Source organism: Rousettus aegyptiacus, unplaced genomic scaffold, assembly GCF_014176215.1.
Source record: "Rousettus aegyptiacus isolate mRouAeg1 unplaced genomic scaffold, mRouAeg1.p scaffold_m13_p_2, whole genome shotgun sequence".
Lineage (NCBI taxonomy): Eukaryota > Metazoa > Chordata > Mammalia > Chiroptera > Pteropodidae > Rousettus > Rousettus aegyptiacus.
Genome location: NW_023416295.1, coordinates 42,277,437 through 42,302,012, shown reverse-complemented (window position 1 = coordinate 42,302,012; position 24,576 = coordinate 42,277,437). Strand labels below are relative to the sequence as shown.

General features: G+C 33.7%; 1 protein-coding gene across 5 annotated transcripts in view; it reads right to left on the bottom strand.

Moving 5' to 3' along the window:
- Positions 1–24,576, bottom strand: part of CCDC141 (coiled-coil domain containing 141) — a 164,705-nt gene that overhangs the window by 67,413 nt on the left and 72,716 nt on the right. For all 5 annotated transcript variants that reach the window (XM_016152554.2, XM_016152556.2, XM_016152555.2 and 2 more), the window contains one exon: positions 7,231–7,425. In XM_016152554.2, coding sequence (XP_016008040.2) covers positions 7,231–7,425 — 195 coding nt within the window. The remainder of the gene's footprint in view (positions 1–7,230; positions 7,426–24,576) is intronic.

Here is a 24,576-nt window from a genome sequence, read left to right as displayed (position 1 = left end):
GAGGTTTAGATATCCTCTGGGTTCTGATTTTGTAAAGACAGAAAGGTTCAGTGTTCTTTCCTAAACATCGCCTGGAATAACTTCTGGTGGCTCTCAGTATGGCGAGATGATTTTTAATTCAGGTCCTGCCTCAATGCCATGGCCAAGAGCAAGAGAGGAATGCCATTTTTCAGCCTCCTGTTTATTTGCCCCCTATTGGTGCTTTGGCTTACTCCTTGCCTCTCCAACGTTGTTGCTACTGAGCCCCAGAACTCTATGTTGTGTGTAACAAGATAGATCCGTGACGTTAATGGGAGGTGTTTAAAATCATGACTACTTAAAGCAGATTTTTGCTTCACAATTTGAAAAGCTGAAAAAAACATTGGAAAAGAAGGAGTTTGCGATTGAAAATAGCATTATCTGAAGCATTTCGTTGATAAGGAATAACGGCAATTTATGTATTAACCACCTCTTACTTTCTCTAAGGTAAGTCCATCTCAGAAAAAGGTAAATTTGGCCCACGAGTAGAATTTTATAAGCCAGTCACATTTATAATTTCTGATTTCTTTTATCTAAACTGACCTAAATGGTTTTGGAATGATTGTGGGAATATTAACTTGGAAAATGTCCATTTACAATGAGCAAAGCATTTATTTTTTTCATTTATTCAACAAATATTTATTGAAATCTATGGAGCATGTATTCTGCTACATGCTGGAGATATGAAAATGAATAAAAGCATTTAAGTCATGTTAGAGCAGCTAGTCCAGTGCTAAATACATACATAATGATAAAATAATGGCTAGAACTTAGTGAATGCTCAGCTGTTCCATGCACTAGTCCTGTACTAATTCATTTAGATAGCGTGATGACTCTGGAGGTACATATATTCCTATTTTACTGATGAAAACGCCAGATGCACAGGGAAGTTAAGTAAGTAACTGCCCAAGGTCATAGAGCTAATAAATGTCTAATCTTCAAAATCAGCCTGGCTCCAAAATCCACTATGCTATTTCAGAAAAGTGTCATGCTAGCAAACATTTCTAAGTTTTCACTTAATATGCTACAATTCCATTTATTTATTAATACGCCAACTCTACCCTGAAATGATTAAGTACATTTTTCATCAATCATAAGAACTTTTATTATTGAATGATATGCCCTGAAGTAGATAAGTATTGTTAGACCTATTTTAGAAAAGAGAGAACTCAAGTTCAAAATGTAAATTGATTTGTCACATGGCCAGGCATTTATTCATTCATTTAACAAATTTTTTGAACACTAGGTGGCATACAAATATGATTAAGACATAATCTCTCTCTCAAGAGTACAATACTACTCTCCTCAAATATGACAGAGAGATTGAGCTTGAAATTTGTGTTCCTTATATATTAAAGAAATGAAGCTCTCCTTTTTCAAAATGATTTCATCCCAATTACCTTCAATCAATATAATCTCTTATGATCAATGCAATGTACTTGGCCTTGAGACCCCATGGTTTCATTGCTTTTAATCATTCAAATAATCTTTGAGCATCTCCTACCTATAAGGCACTGTTTTAGGTGTCCCAGTGAATACCCTCAGGAATTTTAATTTGGCAAAGGAAAATAAATATATCCCCAAATACATATAATACAAGGGAGAATACGATTACTGCCAATGGAGAGATACAATAGCCTGAAATCATGCATGCAAGGGAAACCAATTAATACACTCAAGACTTAAAAGTGAATTGATAGCTTTATTATGAAAGAAACTCATGAGTGAGTGATAATAAAATCTGAGTGTCTGGATTATAAATATGGATTGAGTTGTGGGCTCAGGTATCCCTTGATTTCGATAATTGTTTCTATTAATATTTTTAAATTATTTGATACTGCTAGTTTAACCATATTTTATTTGCTGTAATTTTTAACTTGTCCTAGAGCTCTAAAACCAAAGGTTTCTAAACCATTATCTCAGAGGGAGTATAGGTAGAGAGTAAATTAAGACATCATCTGCTTTTATATGAGGTTTGCCTCATCACAACTTCTTCAAATTCTTAGTGTCTAGCATGTTCAGCATTCAACACAAACTTCTTAGCATGCCATTCAAGACCCTTCCTGACCCCTGCTTGCTTCTTACCACTTTTGTCTCCTATCACTCTGAGCTAACACCCTACACTCTTGGTAAAATGAATTACCCAAGGTTCTTCAAATATGACATGACTTTGTACCATCTAGCTCTATCCCAATCCCTTCTCGCCTCAGCCATTTTAATTTAGCTCAGTGGTCACATCCTCTAGAGAAGACTTCCTTGACACTTCTTCCCTGGACCAGCACACAACATTTCTGTTTCCTTGTCTCTCCTCTAAACTAAACTGACAGGGTCTTGAAAGCAAAGGTTGGATCTTTTATGACTTTAGCTCAGCCATCATGTGATGCATGACAACAGATATACAACACACTAGCTGAATACAAATGTGGAACACAGGAGGGAATGAAAGCAAGTTGCTTTACATTTTTTGAAGAGAAATAGAAGTTGTTCTGGAAATGAGAAATCTCAGACAGGCTGCTTAAGAATTGTGAAACTGAAAGTAATCATACTTTCTTGATGTTTAATGATAATTAGCTTAATATTTTTAATACATTTATGTCATCTCCAATTCCTTCCGGATAATATTTTTTAGGTCTTCTACTTGGACAAGTTTCTTCTTTCAACCTATACAACTGTACTGTTTAAATTATTTATTTCCCACATCTGGGAATATATATGATATGGATAGCCTACTAACAACAGTCAATCCTGCAGATGTATCTATTTTGAAAAAGGTAGAATCATGTATATATAAATGAAAAAAAATGTACCAAACTCCATGCTTAATTAATTTGTTTTTATCTGAAACCATGACATTGCTGTAGGCATTATAACCTTTTTTGCATCACTGTAAACTTCTTGAAAAAGCAACATTATCTTTTTAAAAAGACATTAACTTTTCAGAAGCGATGGCAGAAGCAGTAGAAGCCATGGACAGCCATACATTTCAAACTGCTTTTGGTGTGCTTCCCTGGCTGCCCTAGCTTTTGCTTCACCTTTGCTTTTAGGCTGACCACCTAAGGACCAGACCACATAGATTTGGATTCTCTCCTCTGCTTGATTTCCCCAATGACATCATGTGCCTGGGAATGGAAAGCATGGGACATAAAACTTCATGACTCATCAGCCATGTTTTATAGTTTTAAGTTCAATCATCGTTGTCATATAAACACAGGCTCACACTGATCTGCTCTTGAAATATGTTATATATATTTACCTCTGTTTGATTCCAACCACATTTCCTAAACCATAATAAATAAATTTTGGGTAACCAACATATATTAACCAGAGCTTCTTTTTTTTTGTGACCATGCTTAAAATATAATGAATAAGATAATACATAATCATGAAAAATGAAAATATGGGGGAGAATCAATATGAGTTACTATGAGAGGCGCTATGTTCATATTTTATGCCATGTCCTCATAACTCTTAGCAACATCTGGTAATTAGAGAAACTCTTCTCCAATCACCTGTCATCCGAAGTTGACAATCAACTCCCACTTGTATTTGTTGCTAACTGATTTAGCAAATGGGTTCCCCAAACACAGTAGATAACTAAAATTGAGTCATATGGTGCAATCTTCACTTGAATCTATTGGCTGACTTATGAAAAGTAATACTCTCAAGGTCCGGTGTGCTAACATTGCCAGCTACTGCTCACTCCAGGTACACACCTCCACACTTCAAGCCAAAGGTTATAGACCCTCTCTGGGTAAGAAATAGAGTTTTGAGCCTCAGATAGTCAGCAGCACTGAGCAGTATTAAAAGTCAATCAAAGGCAGTGGACACTGTTATAAATGTGAACAATTAGTGATAATTATATTTTATTAAATTTCATAAATTGGAAATATGGCTTACAGATTTTTTATATGTTTTGATCTCTACTATGCCCCCAGCATTTAGAACAGTGCCTGACACACAGTAGTTGATTGTTATTTATTAAGTAAATGAATCAATAAAGAAAAAGGGTATTTTTCATGAATTCATCATACTATTCAGCAAAATGAATTATTGTGACTTTTTTTGAGTAAATAAGTAAAAATAAACCTATTTAGAATTGGTAGAGAGAGGAACAAATAAAAATAAAAGGAAAGGGAGAAAAGAGAGACTTCCAGATGATTGCAACAAAAATACCAGAAACATATGATAAAAAATCTGAATGAAAAAGAAATATATATGATATGGATAGCCTACTAACAACAGTCAATCCTGCAGATGAGATTATGACTTTTATTTCTTTTTATTTTAACAAAATTCAAAACAAGTAAAAGGTTATTTTTAAAATCATGTATTTTGCTTTTTACTGAACACTCAAGTAGCCGCATTCAGTTATTTATATATTACCCATAGTTTCCACACTGGCATTTGACACAGAAACTGAGGAAGAATATTGACCTAGCTTTAATAAATTTGTAATGAGAAGTCGTTTGCTAAAAAGAATTCCACTTATCAAGAGTGGAATTGGTTTTCAGGGTAAGTATCTTTTTTAAAAGCACATACTTCCTCTTTCTTTTATAGTGCTCACATCCAGATGCGCTTATATTGAGAAAGTTTTTAGTGCTCCTACCCCTCACTGGCATTCCAACAATGCCTGACCCTGAGCCTCTGTATCTGGGTCATTTCCCAGTGTTGGGTTTGCAGTCAGCAACCTTCAGGGTTAAGGAACAAATGTCTTTCTCTGAGACAGAGTGGGCTTGCTTACTGCTTGCTTTAAAACAGCCAGTTCCCCAAGTTCAGGATTCTTCTCCCGAACACAACTTTCAGTGGGTGCAGTCACCTACATGGGCCTATCTGTATCACCCCCTGGAAACTGGGGAACTGATGTGATACTTTTGTTACTGCTTTTGCCGTGAGTCATAAAGCCTTTCAAAGTTGATTCAGAAGTCATGTGTCTTCTGTGAGCATCCACGAATCTGCGACAAGTTAATTTGGGTAAGATCTCAGACCCCTCACGGTTGTAGTTAGCATGACTTCATCTAGAAGGTTCTTCAATTAGAAGAACCCCGTGCACTCAAGGCATAGCAAAGGGAATTTTCAAAAAGACAATTCAGTTCTTCGGAGATAAACTGATGATGTAAACTGAGAATTATCCTTCAGTAGTGTAAACAGAACTTTCAGGCTAGAAAAAAAATATTTTAAGAGATTTTGAATTTATATGAATGTTTTAAATCTAGTGCTTTATTTTAACTAGGATTATTATTGGTGTTATGCCAAAAATTGGATTAAGTAGTGAGAATTTGAAGATTCCACGATATAAGTCAAAGACAAAGAAACAAAACACCAAGTTTCCTTCTTTAATTTAAATGAATTTACTCACTATATTATTTCATCATTTACTGCTTCTTAATAATATGGTAAATAATTAATTTCAAGAGTCAGGATTAAATGTTCACTCTCTAAACTCTATTTTTGTTGTGGTAAAATATCCATCATCTTTCACACTGAATTCTTAGATGTGGACTTGAAAATTATTTCCTTAAAACTTAGAAAAGAGAGAAAGAATTCTATATCTTTCTAAGTACACTTGGCTATAGAGAATGCTGTAGTATACATAAATCCCAAGTGAACTTCTTATAATTTGAATTGCATACAAATGATGAAACGGGGGATCTAGAAATTAAGTCTTTGGAGTTAAGAAACATGAGTTTTCAGGATCAGATCTTAATTAGAATATAAGTTTGAAAAAGAAATCACTTTGTTCTTCATTTTAAAAAATTACTGCTGCAAAAGATATCATTCCTTCTCCTTCAAGCCCAGGAATAATATTAGAAGAAAAATCTCCCTGGCAAGGTAACAAATAATGAAAGCAGAAAAAGCGAGAGCCAGAGAGTGAAAATGAGAGAGAAGGGGACACACACACACACACACACACACACACACACTCACTCACACTCACTCACAAAACCTCTACATTGTGCAAAACTATAAACTGTAGCAAGTTTCTTTAACTATTTCCTTTAGAAACAGCATTAATCGATGGGCATGGCCTACTCATTTTGTAGAATGAGGGTGTAATATAATTTAAAAAGTCTCTTCTTCAGAGAGAAACTTTACTAGCACCTACCATCTACCTAGGTCAATGGCTCCAGTAATATGCTATGTTTGTTCCTTCTCTTAAAACAAAGAAATCCTAAGCAACAAATAATTTAGTGATAAATTATATATATATATATATATATATATATATATATATATATATATATTACCATAACTCTAGCTCCTCTATTTTGGAATTTTATTATTTATCCTTTAAAAAAATTCCTACTAGTAAAGAAGTTCGAAATTAAGTAACTATATTGATATATATACCAGACATTGTATTTAGAGTATTGAAGTCGTGACTTTAAATCATGTTGTACCTATCTTCTGGGGGTTCCTCATTCATTTTCTTCCAGATTTTTCAGTTTTAAAAATATCAGTGAGACTTAAAGTATTAAACAATTCCAATAAAACTGTTTGAAGATATTATTAAATTGCAAAAGGTGGAAAAAACTTTCAGATAAAGTCACCAGCCTCAAATGCTAAGCCCCACTCAAGTGACATGAGCATACAGCAGGAGCACCCTACTACAATCAATATTAAATGACTCAACCAGGAGAAGCAGAATAATTTTCCAACTCAAAAAGACCTGGAGCTGACCTAAAGTGAGATTTCCTTTTGGTTGACTTAAAAAGGTAAGACCAAGGCTGGGAAGTCAGGTTAATATTCTATTTCTAGCCTTATGGTCCATATGCAGAAGGTTTACAATATTCATGGATTTTTACCTAGTAAATGAAAAAGGATTAAAAAAAGAGAAAGACTTTTTGGTAAAGGTTTCAAGGTGTTTCCTCCCTCCACCCTTGGTATATTTTATAATAATTCCTTTCCTCTGTGAGAAACACTACAATGGTAGGCACGAGCTCCTTCCTCAAAGAGACTGATGACAGCTCTAAGATAAAACCCTCATTTCTTTTTAAGTGACCCTTTACATGTCAAAGTATCGAGTCTCTTAGTTTGGAGAACCAAACAATGGCCATAGTAGAAATATATTTTAAAACCTCTTCTTTGCTGCCATCAATTTTGAAACTCCACATGAAATCTCGATTTCTATTACGTGCTCAGCCTCTTTAAGTAATAGGTCTCTTACCGGTATTCCCTGTTTACTCAAAATTACCAACTTCATCTCACACTGACCTTGTTAGCACTGTTAAAAAAGTCATTTGCCTTTTTCAACCAGATTTTCCTTTCCACGAGGAGCTGACCCAATTCTTCTTGAAGCCGATTCAGTTTCTGGTTAGAGAGCTGTAGATGTCCTTTCTCCACATAGTCCTTGGATAGCAGAATCTCAAGTGCCTCGCTCTTCAGTGTATCAACAGCAGAATTCCATTCCTATAAGAGATCACTCTCTTCAGTTTATTCGACATATCCTCCTCTTTTTGTAATCTCTGATAAGATTCAGAGAACTTTTAGATGTGTCAAGTATATCAGAAATCTGTCATTATATTTTCAAATCATGAAGGAGTAAATGCTACATTCCAGGTTTGAGTACCAAGATGTAGATAAAAAAGAGATAAACACAGAACAGAAAAGAGGCTAAAAAGGGAGAGATGACAGGAGAAAGGGGCAGACTGGTTGGGATGTGTGATTGATGTGTGTCTCATTACCTTTAATATAAGTCACTTCTTTTTTCATTAACACAACCTATAAGCATACCCAAAATACAGTCAACGGCAGTGTGCAATCTCTAACTCGTTTTGGCTTATTTTTACTCATGTAAGTATAAAACTGTCTCCCACAATTCAGTCACACTGCCAATGTGGGCAAATGTGTACAAGAAAGGAAAGGAAATCTGATATTTTATGGCTGTTGTTTTATATCTGCCTACACTTAAAATTAAACTGAAGAGCTGTTATTCTCCACAAAATTAATAGCTTATTGTGCCATATTCTCTCCTTCCTGACCCCAGTTTCACCTCAAAATGCTTCACTCTTAAAGTTAAACAAACATTTCAAAAAAGGAAAAGAGGTAGCTTTTTATTTTTTGTTGCATGAGGATGACAAATGGTAGGTAGTGAAGAGAGAAGAGTTGGTGTGAACCAAACATTAATATTCAATTTATTTGAAGGGAAATTCAAAATTTCTTGCAAAAGAACTGAAGCCAGATTCAATTTCATAAAATAATTTTTATCTCTAACATGACAGACTTATTAGTGAATTTTCTGGCTCCTTTCTCAGCTGTAGCAGAGATTGTTTATAAAGCATCAGAAATTTAGCACCGAATTTCAGAAATTGCAATCTAACTCCATCCTGGCTTGTCTCCTATTATTGGGTTACATTCGTTATATTATATTGGATAAAATAAGTATAATTTTAGTGTAATTTACCGCTGCTATTTCTATTCATTTCACAAGACATACTAAATACTATGTACCTAGCACTAGGCTAGAATAGATGTCTTGGGGAATATAAATAAAGAATAAAATTTAGTACTTTCCTTTAACAATAAATACATATACTCTTATTTTATATAATTTTCATATATACTTGTATTATTAATTATATGGTAGTGCTACCAACACATATACACCATATGGTAATATTTAAATACTAATTAGTGGAAATTTAAAGTAGAAATTGTACATATTACTTTACAGACTCCATAGAACCTGTTCTAGTATTTGTGCCAGAGAAAAATATTTTTTATCAATAGATGCAAGAGCAAGGACAGTGGATTAAAAGATTGGCATTTTTTTTTTTAGTACTTGTTACAAACCTATGGCTTTTAAGTAAAACCTCACAAACTCAGGTTAGATATTGTAATTTTTCTAGTATTTACATACACTGAGAGGATTATGTTACTCAAGGTTACCTATACAACAAGTAGCAGAATCAGGACTAGTACACAGGTATGTATATAATGCTACGTTCCAGGAAACTGAGGGTAGAATTATTTCAAAATCTCCAAATTTCTCAGTGAGTGAAAAGCATTATTATTATGAACATGTGAGTTCTTGAGATCCTTCATTAATTAATGAGTTATTTTGTCTGCACTTAAGGACAGCTAGTATGTGCCATGATGTCTTTCATAAAGCACTGTAAATATCCCTCTCATTTAAAAATCATTATCTTAACCTTACTGAGAAAGAGTAAATACTTTTAAAGCAGTTAGCACACTTCTGGTATACATTATAGGCACTTACTAAATGTTAGTCCCACTTTTCTTCCCATCAGTTTTATCATGGTTCATAAGTACCCCTCAAATTCATTCTTAATTTATGGGTATTCTTGTTTCCCAGTTCTAAAATAACAATAATGGAAGAATTCTCCAAATGGTATTGATCAGTATTATGTATTAATCCGTATTTTGGGATAAACAAAATAAAGCAGGTTTTTTACCACAGTATTTCTTAAATCTTTAATATATTCATGTGCATTGAGACTTCTAGAGGGAAAATGTAGTGTGAAATGTTCTGAACACTTTTTTTTTTAACCAAGAAACCATTTGTTTGCTAATGTTTCAGAGAACTAAGGCTGCTCCCAATGCTGTGAAGTGAGAGCAGCTGAATCACCTGCTGGTTCACCAGCTCCCACAAAGTCTTTCTGTTTCTTTCCTTTCTTATTGTGTCCCTGTCCTTCCAATCCCTCAATCTGTCCATTTCCTCTCTTTTCTGTCCATTCTCTCGTTTTCTCTCTGTTCAAATTTGTGGGGTATTAACCCTCAGCATACTCAGGTGAAGAGGTGGTGAATGTGTGATGGCAGAATAAAGCAGGTAATTGTTTCAAAAACTTTGACATTGACCAGAACCTTTTGTGCTCATAGAGGAATCCACTTAAGAAATATGGAGAACCTGGGGAAGGCCTAGAAAGCTAGAGTGAAGGAAAATGGAGACAATATTAGGATATGGAGAAATAGATGACTGCCCTCTATGTGCTCAGCCTAGACAATACTAAGTTCTAGAGTGAGGTCTTAACTCTGCAAGACAGTAAGCATTGACTTTTCTTTCTATATGCCAGCACTGTGCTAAATGCTTCACATGTATTGTCTCATTTAATCTGTACCACGCACACCCTGTAAGGTAAGACTTATTATTATCCTCATTTACAGATGAGGTAACTAAGGCTCAGGGGAAACTTTCCCAAGGTCTCAACCCCAGTAAGTGAAAGAATCAGAATTCAAACTCAGGTAGTTTGACCTCAAAATATGCTCTCTCATCCAGTATGCCAGCCTTAGTTCTTTATAAAGGTGATAGTGTTTTTTAAACCTCAGAAAGCATTAAACATAATAGCTTAAAATTCCAGAGGTATAACTTCCATGAGGTCCGGATAAGGCCTTGGAAATGATAAAAGTCTTACGTGACCCTGGGATTTTCTGATTTAAAATCAGAAGCCTCATTGTTTCTAAATAAACACAATGCTAATGAAGATATAATTGAAAATTTATAGCTCAAATTCAAGTTTAATTTTGCTTAGCAACTGTACTAAAATAATAAAGCTCTTTTCCATGAATAAGTTGAGAAATATCTGTCCTCTAACAATGTTCATAAATCTGCCTTTAGTATGAATTTTGCAAACAACATTAAAGAGTGACTTCTGGAGTAGAGCCAAGTCTTTGCAAACCCACTTTAACCTTGTGCTTCACATTGTGCTATAAAAAGTGAGCTGTGACCTTCCAAGAAAACTATAAAGGACCATTTTGTGCCTCTTATCTTTTCTTATTTTCCATCCCCAGTCTTCTTAATTACATTTCACATGAACTCTGTGAGTATTAAATGAAGCTGAGTCTATTCCAAATTTCTATTCAATCTTCTAAGAAAAATTGTTTCTGTTTTCTTTGGGCAATCTATAGGCAGTTTCTGATGCATTTCTATATCATTCTGATGATGTATTTCCCCCATCAGTTTTTAGGGGACACTTCCACTATTATATTTTTAAGATAAAACTTTCCAGACTCCTTTGAATCCATCAAACCATTTAAAAATTTTCGTCGTCATTGTCATCAAGGCCAGAGGAACCCCATGGTAAAAGTCCTGATCGGTTTTCTCTAAGCCATTGCTGCCTGCCTGTTAAGTGTTAAACCTCTGACTGAGTTTCAGTCACTTTGCAATAAAATATTTCCAGTACTTGTCCCCATCAGCAGAAAGCCAAAGCTTGCCATTTCCTTGGCTTTTCAGTTTGACAGGGATATGTGAATATCTCTGCCCCAATAAAGACGTGTGGCACTGTGTGTTCCTGGGCTTGGGGTGTCTCTACAGGTCACTCTATTATTTTCTTTTTTCACTCACAGTAGTAACCTTTTTAAACTGTACATTTCGGTATTCCATTTGCTGAGGAAATTGAGCTTCTCTTGGATCCCTTGATTGAAAGGCTACTTTCAAGAGGATTAGGCCTGATAGACAAGAAAGTGAAAATGATTTTTTCTTTTCTTTTTTTTTTAGTCCCAGGTTCAGATAAAGTTATGGATTTATGGATTGGCATAAAAATTATCCAGCAAGTAGATTCAAAAACTAAAAATATTAGTACTACAGTAGAAAAGAAACAATAGAATCACAATATGTTCGGTAAGTTTTTTTTCCAAGAGAATTTCTCTGTAGATGAGATTTAATGATTCAACACCATGTGGCAAATTTTTTCCATTATAAACTTGACTTCAGAATGTGACATTTAAATGGGAGCATATGAATATATTTGTAAACTACTATGAAAATACCAGTGGTAGAGATTATTGACCAAAATCATATCAGGCAGAACATGTGTCTAGTTCATGTATAGTTCCCATGGCATGGCTATTTCCTGGGATATATCATAAGATACAACCAATTTCTTGTTCATATTCTAAGTTTACAGTCCTATTTAGTTCAGCATCCAGGAGAATTAACTCATCGACACAAAACCATAAAATTTTATGTGATTGTAGGAACAGATGGTACAAACAAAATTTACCTGACAGTTTTAATCAGACAGTGTTTAAAAGTATATTTTGAGCAGGAACTTTTTGTAGAAATGTTTACGCTTTTGAAGAGTGGCAGTGACCCTTTGAATAGCTAAAACTGACTATCCTGAGTTAGATTACAAACCAGGCCAAGTTCCTCTAATGCTCCTTTCCTGAGCATTTCTACCTCAACTTATACAAAAGCAAGGGTCATACTGGAAAGATGGGTCTCATCCCACTCTCGCAGGAGAGCAGAGTTCAGTGCCCTTGGGCCATCTGAACTTTGCTCTCACTGTGATGCATTTTGGCAAAGGCACAGATTGCAAACAGGAAAAATTATGATTTTGTGTGTCACCTAGAGATGAAAGAAGCAAGGTGTTTTGCTTCCCAGCCAGAAGTCAGAGAATCATAGCTACTGAATCAGGGACAGCTTGTGAGTGAGAGCAGAGAACTGGAGCTAGAAGTACACTTTTTATTGCAAACTACCTAAGTGGTCTCAAGCAGAGCATTTTGGTTTTCTGAGTCTTACTTTCCTGCAGTGCAATGACAGCAACTACCACTCTACATATGCTTCTGTTTCTCTAGTGAATCATCTGTAAATTCAATGGTAAATTGGCTGTACTTCAAATTCCTGAATTTTAGGCCCTATCAAAATTTGGGTTTTTATAGCTGTAGTTTCCATAAATTAACCCTATTGAGATTGGGACTGATGGTCTGTAGTAAAAATGACATATATCACTAAAGTAATTTTGAGTAATAATTTCTGTTTTTTATTTTTTTTTCCTCAGTCCATTAAAATATTCTAAGTCACAGAAAATAAAAAGGCTTGGAAGTTTCTTGTTTCCCTTACTTTGTTCAGTGCTTGGCCAACAAGTGGAGCTTGTAGCAGCTACACAGATCAGAATGCTTGCTGCTAATACTGATGTAAATGAATGTGTGGCAGAATAAATTTTTAAAATCAAATAAAATGATAACAAACTACACTCATAAGCAAGTCTTCAAAATAATGATAGGAGCAGCAATGTATTTACTTTTTTCTTCCTTAGTTCAACATAGAGTTTAGATAAAAATTTAATCACATGGGAGAAATTTTCTCAAGATTTGTGTTTTCCAAGAACCATTATTTTTTATTTAGCATCTTGTCCTTGTTTTTCTTAGATTTCTTGTTCCTGTTAATCACATTTTCTTCAAGTTGATTAAGTAAGAAGCAGACCCATATTTGAGGAGTTTGCTGTTTCCATTTTTAATCAGAATTAATAGAAGTCTAGCTGGCCAAATTATTTTCATCTAGTACAATCTGTCTACAGTCAGATTGTGCCACTGGCTGACTACATGATCCCAGAGGACTTACTTTTTAATTTTTTAGAGAATCTGTTAGAGATATCTTCAGTAGCTCAACATATAAATCAACTGTGAAAAAATTGTTAGGTTTTGATGTTTACTTATTGTAAAGATTTCCCTAAATGAAATAGATTAAGCTGAGAAGGTGGGGGAGATCCATATATATTTAACGACAAGGAACATCGGATACAGACTAGGATAATGACTCCTAAATCTGCCTATCCATATCTCCTGGGAATTTTTTTAAAACACATATTCACACATCTACTTTATATCTACCAAATCATAATTATTATTGGTAGGGTGGAAGAATATGTATTTTTAAATGTCTAAAGCATATTATTTGAATTTAGGAATAAATAATAATACCTATGATCAGTCAAATTTTAGAACTACAAGACTAGAATATTCTAAAATAGTTAATGAATAGGTAACAATAGACCTAGAAAAGTTTCTGCGTAATCATACCAATAAATGGGGGGGGGGGGGGAGGGGTAATTATATAAGTTTAATTTTAACCTTAAATTTTTCAACAAATTTGACTGTAAAAATTATATTATTGTATTAATGACTCCAAAATCTATAATTTAATTTGTTTTACAAATTACTTCATTTAAGAAGTATTGTGTTCAAAAAAATACCCAGAAATGGGATTACTGGGTTCTTCTTTGTCTCTTGTTACAATCTTTGTTTTAAATTCTATTTTGTCTGGTATAAATATTGCTACCTTAATTTTTTTGTTTGTTTCCTTTTCATGAAAAATGTTTTTCCTTCTGTGTGTATCTTTTGATCTAAAGTGAGTTTCTTGTAGGCAGCATATATAAGGGTCTTGTTTTCTTACAATGGCAAATAAACAAAATCTTTATATTCTTAAATGATTAATACACCAATCCATCATGAATTTAAAACAGCACTGGTGCAGTATTGGATATTATTAGTCTTAATTCATAAAGAAACCAAAGCATTTCTTTCTACTTTGTACTTTCTTCACATTATTGTGTCAGACAAAGGAACCGTTCTCAAAAAGGAAGCGAAGAGGTTGTTTTGTTTTGTTTTGTTTTAAGCTGGAAGAAAATATAAAACTGATTAGGTTTTGCTTTCCCAAACATATACTTATATGGTTATCTTTAATTTTCCTTCCAAACTTTTTATAACCATATTTATAATTCTTACATACTATATTATAGAAAACAACTTTACTTATAATGATGTGGAAAAAATTACTTGTCTTCTATTAAAATCCAGTAAAGCTAGAACTCTTCAACTCATCTCCCTTTTTACAGGTGCTGGTTTTTAGCTGACCACTATATATATACACAGTGCTCTTATTCCATACTCAATAATTTGGCAGTTTATGACTCTCCTACACTGAATGTGATACAATCTAAAAAGCAGCATTTAGCACTTTTTAAGAACACCTAAGCAATACAAAAGAGACCACTGTAAGCTCAAATAAAAAACAAAACAAGTGCCCCATTCTGAATGGGGCATCTAGGAAGCCCTCTTCTAGGATTTTAAGTATGGGTAGGAGTTTCAACTGGTGAGTATAGTGTGGGACTGAGGAGAAGGCAACGGGGTGATCCAAGCAGAAGGGACAGCCCGAGCCAGAGCACCTAGATAAGGAGAGAGACATGGAGGCTGATTCTGAATCTTAAGAGAGCAGGAACTATCTAATTTGAAAAAATTAATAAAAGTTTATTATTGTAAGTGATATCTGAGCTGACCGTAAAACAAATGGATAGGAGTAACCTAGGCAAAAGAGGAGCAGAGTTGGGGCGGAGAGTGAACGGTCAGTCCATGGGCAAATGTTTAAAAGAAAGCTGGTCAGAATCAGATAAGAATGGCCAGGACTGAAGACGGATTTGTGAATAACTTTCTTTAGAGAGAGTTTTTGAAGACAAAACACCGCTCACTAAAGGGAAGTGTGGTGAACAAGAATAGAAGAGAACTAAGGACAAAATGGAGAGACAAGCCTGTACTTACAGCTGGAGAATGAAAAGCCCACATAAGAAAAAGAGAAATATATAGAAAAATGAATTATTACACAAACCAACCCAGGAGAGTCTTACTAAAAAACATACATGACAATCACATGCAATGCATTATCCTCAATTTGAGACAACTTGAAGACATTTGAAAATGAACTATATAACAGAAAATATTATTGTGTCAATGTTAGATTTACTGAGTATATTAATTGGGTTATAGTAATGGAAGAAAACACCCTTATTATTAAGATATGTGTTGAAATTCTTAGGATGAAATACATGATGTTTACCACTTATTTTTAAATGATTCAGGAAAAAGTACATATGTGTAAATACACAAAGAGATATAGAAAGGAAATATTAAAAAATTTTAACAATTGGTGAAGTGGATATGGACATTCAATGTACTATTCTTTCAAATTTGCTGTGGAGCTTTAAAATATGAATTTAAGGAAAAGTAGTTAATAAACTTAATAATAAATAATTATAAAAAGTTAAGAAAAAATCTTATTAAACAGAGAAAATAAAAAACTCAATATTTGAAAACAATTGAAAAAGTCAATAAGTTTAAATAAATATATTCATACAATGGAATACTTAGCAGCAATTACAAAAGAATGAGAAAACTGCCTATATAGTAATATGGAAAGACAACCAAGTAAAAGATACAAGATGCAGAATGGTGAGCTTAGTAGGCCACCAATGAGGTAAAAAAAAAAAAAACGAAATAAGAATAAATAGTTGTACTTGTTCATATAACACAAATACACTAAGCAGGTACTAAGAAACTATAAACAGTGATTATATTTGGCTTGATGGACTGGGAATCAGGTAGGTGGCAATAGAGACAAAAAAGAATTTTTTTTTTTTTATTACAGGCCTATGCACTTTAAATTTTTTAAACCATGAAAAAGTAAATATAAAATATTGACAAAGAAATATAATTAGCCAAATAAACAAAATAAAAGAGAAAAAACCATGATAATCTCGGTAGATACAGAAAAAAGATTAATAAAATTCAATGTTCTTTCATAATTTTTTAAAAATCAAAAATGTGACAAAAAATAGATGTAAAAAACAAAACAAAACAAAAAACTAGAGAAACATCATACTTAATGATAAAGCATTTTAAGTATTCTATTAAAGTCAAGAACAACACAAAGATGGCCACTATTGGTGCTACTAGTCTTCATGTTACTGAAGGTCTAATTTGACTAAACAAATAAATGTATTAGAAATAGAAAGGATGAAATATTATTGCCATTATTTTTAGATGTATGATTTTCTACATATAAAAACCAAGAATATCTAGAAGAATAATTGAAATCAATAAAGAGTTCATCAAAGTTGCAGGATAAGAAAAATTGATAACATTCCTATATAACAACAATATCAATTATATTTCCTAACAAATATCCCATTTGTAAGACTAACAAAAACTTTTAGGTAGTCATTTGTTCATTTAATCAACAAGTATTTATTGAGGAGCCCTATTCTATGCCAAGCATTCTAAACAAGTATTTAGGCCAGTGAATATATTAGTGGGTTAAGGGGAGCTCCAGTGTTAGTGATACTGGTGGCGTACCATGTATTTTATTCTGTTTTTCAGTAGTAGACATGATAAATCAATAAATTATCTAGTTTGCTAGAAGGTGATAAAGCTGTAGAATAAAGACAAGCAGAGTAGGGTCCCATGCAGCAAGGAAGTTGTATGTAGTATTAAGTGTGGTAGTCTATGGAGATGGCTCTGTGTTCCTTCAAGGGAGACTGGCAGTAAGGCCAGCCTGGGACCCCGAACGGGCGTGGAAGCAGCAGAGGTGCTGAAACTGCAGTGTCCAAACAGGAGGAGACAAAGATTGTTTCAGAGGAAACCAGAGTGAACTAATGACCAGAGTGTCTTCCTCAGTGCTCTGGTGCTGTATGGGCCAAGCAACACTCGCAAAACACTGGGGGAAGAGGACTGAAATAACAGTGGAGATTAAATGTCTCACCAGTTAGAGGACGAAAGCTCAGAATAAGGCTTATTTTGATTAAAAGGAAAAATATTTGAAAAACAAACAAACAATATTTTATGTAAATATTATAGTTTGGAGGCTCAGATTCATATGACTACACAATGTAATTGTACTAGCTTCGGTCAAAGATTTTGAGAACCCATGCTAAAGTGGTGGTCCTAGAGAAGATGAGAAAGAGATAAAGAGGTAAGAATGAACTAAAACTGAGAGGTGATCAAAGTGAGGGTAAGAAAGAATGAAGACTTGAAGTATCTCTAACCTGAGGCTGAAGGACTGCAGTGTCTTTAGCCAAGAAAGAAAACAGGGGAAGGTTTGAGGGAAAAGTAATGATTTTAGTTGAGTTAAAGGTGCTCATAAAAAATCTATGAGTAAATCTTCAATAAGAATTTCTAAAAAGGCTGGAGTTGAGAAAAGATATATGGTTGGAAATTTTTTAAAAAGTCTAGAAATCATCGAAATAAAAGTAATATTGTCATCATGGGTTCAGATAACTCCATTTGAAGAATGTATGAAATGAGAAAAGAGACAAAGGTCAAGCATTATACACAGAGAGAAAACGGAGGAAGAGATGCCATTGAGAGAGGTGTAGGAGGCATTCCGAAGATGAGAGAACTAGAGAAAGCGGTGTCTCAGAGCCCAAATGCACAGAGGGCTTCAAGTCATCAGTTACTTGAGAAAGAGCAGCTTCTTATAATGCAATAAAGGACTTGGGGGTGGGTGAGCAGAGAGAAGCCAAAGAGGCAAAAAAAAAATGAAGTAGTTCCCTAGGGCTGTTTTAACAAAATATCACCAACTGGATAGCCTGCATAACAGAAATTTTTACTCTGTCACGGTCTGGAGTTTAGAAGTTTGAAATCAAAGTGTCAAAGTGGCTCGTTCTGAGGGCTATGAGAGAAGGACCAACTCCAGGCCGCTCTTCTGGCTTTGCAGATGGTCATCTTCTCTCTGTGTCTTTTTTGCATCATCTTCCCTTTACGTGTGTCTGCCTCGGTTCAAATCTCCACTTTTTAAAAGTCATATTTAATTAGGGCCCACCCTAATGACCTCATGTTAACTAATTACACCTGCAATTAACCCTATTTCCAAATAAGATCGCATTCTCAGAGGTTAGGACTTCAGCATATGAACATTGGAGGACACAATTCAATCCATTATACTAATCAAGAAAAGGATGGAATAGTGTCTTAAGGGTTGAGCAGCAAAACTTTTTGTTTTCGATTTTGTGAAAGACTAAACTGTAATTGAAGGAAAAAGAGAGGGTAACTAAAAAAAGTGAGATATGAAGAATGAAAAGCGACAAAATAAAGAGATGGGAAGGGTGAAATTTAGAAAAGTGAATAAAGGCTTAAATTTGTAAAAAAAAAAAAAAAAAGTGGGGGGGATTGAAAGTAAATGTGAGAAGAATGAAAAAAAGGCAGAGAAAAAAAAGAGTCAAGCCATTTCACTTTGTATGAGTAAGTGGCCCTGAGATTAAGGCCTGGTTGAGAATTTCTAAAAAAAACATGAACATTTTGGACTGGTTGTTATGGGGAATGGAACAGAGAATTAAGAGATGATAGAGAAAGAAATTTGTAAGGCTAACTGATAATAGATTGATTACTTTTTGAATAGATATAATCAGAAAAATTATTCTAACTGTTTAATCTTCTTTAGAAGTAGAAAAAAAACTGAGAAAATGAATGACAGTTTACTCACAAATAGCTTTGATCCATGCTGAACAGAAAAAAGATGAAAGGAAAGGCAGGTGTGATGACAGCAGTGTGGAGTGATGCCATGGACCAAGAGTGGCCATAAGAGTGGGAAGCTAAAGTGAAGGCCTTCGGAGTAGAAAACATCAAGGGACTCTAAGGCTACAGCGTAGAATGTCACTAAATAGGTATAGAAGTAGCACAGGAAGGTCGTAGGGATTTAGGGGGTGGCTATGTAAAGCCATAAGAAAATGCCTTCTCAGGTGCCCACTTCAAGTAGATTCAATTTCACCAGGACTATTATGATAGCAATATTACCTTGAGTTGTAATAATAGTAGCTATAAAGTGTCATGCTTTTATTTCAGGGCTGACAAGTGACAGGAGGAGGAGGAGGAGGAGAAGAAGGAAGAGAGGAGGAGAAGGAGATTATGTGTGAAGAATTTTTGTGAAATCATGACTAAAAAAACAGAGAAATTTTTTTCTAAGCATTAAAACTTAATGAGCTGGTGAAGATTCTGTACGCAAAGTGACAGCAGGTAGTTTTAAACCTAGTGATCATAAAGTACAACATTCTTTATTTGCTTTCTTAACTCATCACTTTCTTAGACGGGCATAAATTTTTCTGAAGGACTTTTTAAATCAAATTTCTCTTGGAAGTGAAAGCATATGGTTTACTAACCTTTAGATTAAGCCACAAATTAGGGTTACCAATGGAAAATGGCATTATTTTGTAGCTTTTCCCTGATGCTTGCAGGAGAATTCAATACTATTTATACATATTTTGCCTGTTAGTAATGGAATTGTTTCTAATTTATGTTCTGTGAAAAATTACATCTGTTTTTAATTGGGAAGTTCATTAAAAAATCAGACAAGTAAAACAAATGATTCACTAAAATGAAGACAGGAATTGAAATGAACTAATGTAGGTGTCTTTACTGTTTGGAGATTCACTTAATTTCTGCCTTGAGATATTTCAGATTCAGATTCCACTTTATTTTTTTAATTAGATGAAGCATTGTCAAAGAAACAAACTGTGCTTCATTTTATAGGTTTTCTTTATAAACATCAGAGATGATGTGAGCTGATTTACTGTAGTAATGTTTTAAAGTGGACGTTTTTGACATACCTTCAGTGAAGAAATTTGAGAGTGTAATAGAAGTTCAAGTAGCAGAATAGCTGGTTTCTTTATACAGGTTAATATGTATTGCAATAAGAAAATAGCTCAACAATACTTGTGAAGCACTTAAAAAATATTTCGGTAACTCAAAAATTATTATAAGAACTCTGGATACTACTATGCACTCCCTGAAACACTCAAAAGATCTATAAGTAGCTCCTTTTGTACTAAGTAGTTTGTGTAACTATTTCTGAGGAAATATTTCTATTATTAAAAAGAAAAAATAAGAAAAATTTAATACTTGTTTTTTGATCTTCAATTACCTGAGTAATGGGTCTAGGAATAAATGCAAAGAATTAAAAGAAATCAAGTTCTAAACTCAGACAATCATGTCCACACCTTAAGAGACTCAAAGCTTTATTTAGACTTAAATCTTCCAAGTTCTTATAAAGACTCAATATATCAACTCCATCGTTTAACTTTCTTTCGTTCTTCTGAACTTTTTTCCTTTATAACCTTTGTTACCCAAACGATGGTCCCAAAGCCAACAGCACAAACATTACATTAAAGTTTGTTAAAATGCAGACACTCAGGCCCTACCTCAGACCTGATGATTCAGTATCTGCGTTTTAAGATCCCCAAGTAATTCATGAATGCACCATAGGTTAAAAAGCTCTTGTCTAGAATTCACTGAAAGAATAACTTTTCACAATTAGACAGACAAGCCAGAGACAAATAAATATGGACAGGGAAATTTTCAGATATGATATTATATAAAGAAAATGCTAAAGAACTCCTCAAAAACAGGAAAAAAAAAACTATTTGAGCCAATAACAATTTAGCAGAGTTGCAGGGTACAAGGCCGATAAACAAAAATCAGTTGTGTTTCTATAGATTTGCAATCTGAAAAGGAAATTAAGAAAACAATTTCATTTACAATAACATCAAAAATAGTAAAATACTTAGGAATACATTTAATCAAAGAGGTGTAAAACCCATGCACTGAAAATTATAAACATTATTGAAAAAATTAAAGAAGACCTAAATAAATGGAAAGACATCCTGTGATTATGAATAAAAAATTTAATATTGTTAAGATGACGATACTCCTCAAAGTCATCTACAGACATAATTCAACCCTTATTAGAATCTCAATGGCCTTTTTTTGAAGAAATGGAGTTTATCCTAATTTGTCAAATTGCAAGGGAACCCAAATAGCCAAACAATCTTGGAAAAGAACAAAGTTAGAGAAAGCACACTTTCAGATTTCAAAATTTACTACAAAAAGTACAGTAATCAAAACAATGTAGTAGAGGCATAAGAATAGATATATAGAATATATAAGAATATAAGAATAGATAAATGATATAGAAGTGAGAGTCCAGAAATAGATCCTTGTGTATGTTGTTGATTATTCTCAATAAGGGTGCCAAGACCATTCAATGGGAAAAGAAAAGACTCTTCAACAAATTGTGCAGGGACAATTAGATATCCATATGTGAAAGAATGAAGTTAGACCTATACTTCATTAATAGAGCAAAAATATAAATATAAGAGCTAAAGCAATAAGATTCTTAGAAAAAAACATACGAATAAATCTTCATTACCTTGGATTTGACAATGGTTTCATAGATATGACAGCAAAAGCACAAGCAACAAAATTAAAAACTGGTAAACTGGTCTTCATCAAAATTAAAGACTTGTTCATCAAAAGATACTATAGGCAAACAGCTTTAATAGATATTTTTTCAAGGAAGATATTCAAATGGCCACCTAGCACGTGAAAAAAAATCTTTGACATTATTAGTTATTAGCTATTAGTTATTTGGGAAATGCAAATGAAAAATCACAGTGATATAGCACACACACACACACTAAAATGGTTATAAATAAGTTTTTGTCAAGGATGTGAATAAATTGGAATGCTTGTACCTTGCTGGTGAAAGCATAAAATGGTGTAGCTGCTGTAGAGAACAGTATAGTAATTCCTTAATGAATTAAACATAGAAATATCATATGACCCAGCAATTTCATTCCTAGGTATGTACTTAAAAAAATTAAAAATGTTTTCAAACAAAAATTTCAATGTGAATGTTCAAACCAACAATATTCACAATAGCCCAAAGGTGGAAATGACCCAGATGCCCATTAACTGATGACTAGATAAACAAAATGTGGTATATTCACACAATGGAATATATTTTCAGCCATAAAAAGGAATAATATACTGACATATGCTACAACATAGATGAACCTTGAAAACATGCTAAGTGAAAAAAGTCATATTGACATATTTGGAATAGGTAAATCCATAGAGAACAAAAAACGGATTAGTGGTTGTCAGGGGCTGAGATTGAGAGAGGAATGGATTGACTGTTTAACGGCTATGGTCTTTTTCAGGTCATGAAAATGTTCTGGAATTAGATAATGGTGGAAATTATACAACATTATACATATACTAAAAAGTCACTAAAGGTAAACTTTATGTTATATTTGTTTTACCACAATTTAAAAGAATAATTTCGTATTATGTTGTGCAAGGCATTGTGTTAAGTAATGTGATATGAGAACACAATTAATCCATAACATAAATTATTAACAACCGTATGAATTAGATACAATTAATACCCTCTTTCACAAAGGAGAGAATCCAGGTTCAGATATATAATAAATTTGCCCACAGGTGCATCAGGAGTAAGCAGAGATGCAGAGATTTAACTCCAGGTCCTGGGAGTGAACCATTCACTCCACTGCCATATCCTGAGATACTATGAATTGCTGCCTCAAATAATGTCTGATATATTTACAGAGTTTAATAATATGTATCATTTTTAAAATATTTAAAATATGCATTTGAATGGAGAAATGCTTATGATATAATGCTGATTGGAATAATCACACTACAAAACAATAAATACACAAATTTATATTTAAACACACATATAATGTATATATACACATATATTTTAAAACACTCAATATTACGTGCTTTATATTTCCTTCCCATTACCTTACACACCCATGTACCATGAGTGATTTTAATTTTCTTTAGTTTTATGTATTTTCTAATTTTTCCAAAATTGGGATGTATTATATAATCAGAAAAATAAAATGATAAACATTTTTAAAGAGCTACTTTCTTGTAGTGGTTCCGACGATAATTATGCATTTAAATTATTCAAATAAACTTGTAAGAGAGTCTGCTTTACTTTTCTATCTCACAGTTACAAATATTTTGTAGCTTTAAATGACTTATTCCTCAGAATAAAGATTCCATGGGACCTAAGTGTTGGTATTTTTTAAGATCTCTAAATAATATTATCTGAAGGAATTTGAAGCCAAGATCATAAATCCAATTTATGAAACCACTCAGCAACAACTGGAAAATATTTTCAATGACTTGGAAAATCGTATTAGATGATGAATCATGGATGATGGTTTTAATCTTGAATCTGAGGAATGTGAATCCTCCTATATTAAAACACTGGAGATGACGTTTCTATACACTATTTTCAACTTGCTTCTGTCCCAGAACTTCAAAGATTATTATTACTCAAACTATGTATATATAGCTTATAAAGTCTTTATATATTCATCTATAAAATTAAGAATATGGACATACATGAAAAATATGGGAAAGACCTCTAAGTCAGTGGCTCTTAAACTGTAGTGTCGATTTAAATTTTCTGGGTTAAACTTCAGATTCTGACCCAACAGGTTTGGTGGGTAGAGTCTGAGATTCTTCATTCTTTAGACTCCCAGATGCTTCTGCTACTGACTTTTAGGACCCAGCTCTGAATAACAAGGCCATAAATTGCCTTTAAGCCATTAAAAGGGGGATTAATTACCACCATCTCAAAAGACATCATGCCTCACCTAAAGTCACTCTCATTCAAACTGCAATAGTTTTCTAAGTGACTTTCCTGCCTTTAATATCACTCCCTCCTTTTCTTATCATTCACACTGCTTCCAAGGTAACCTTCTAAAATGCAAATCAGTTTAAGATACTACTACATTTGGATGATACCTTATTGCTTATCACATCTCAAATCCAAATGGTTACAGGGGCCAGTACATTTGTAAATAAGTAGAGCAGAGGTAGGAGGGGAGGTAGTTGATAAAGAATGGTGGGAACTGTGGCAAACTGGAATGCACATGCCTTTTCTAAAGGAAATCACTGTCACTGAGCTCTAGCCAGGGGCTGCTTTGTCTACATGGAAAAGTGAGCCTGATATTGACAGATGTTCTAGTATTTTTTAGAAGGAGCAGGAAATCAGAATTTTTTGTGTGTTTTATTAAAATGTTAACAGTTTAAGATTGTCAGTGAATTAAAAAAAAAAAAAATCCTGATGTCCGAAACCACACAGAATCTCTGAACATGAGATGAGATACAGATTCCAGTATTTTTACAAAGCCCCAGATGATTCCAGTGTGCACCAGCTAAAAAGGGCCTGAACTTAAC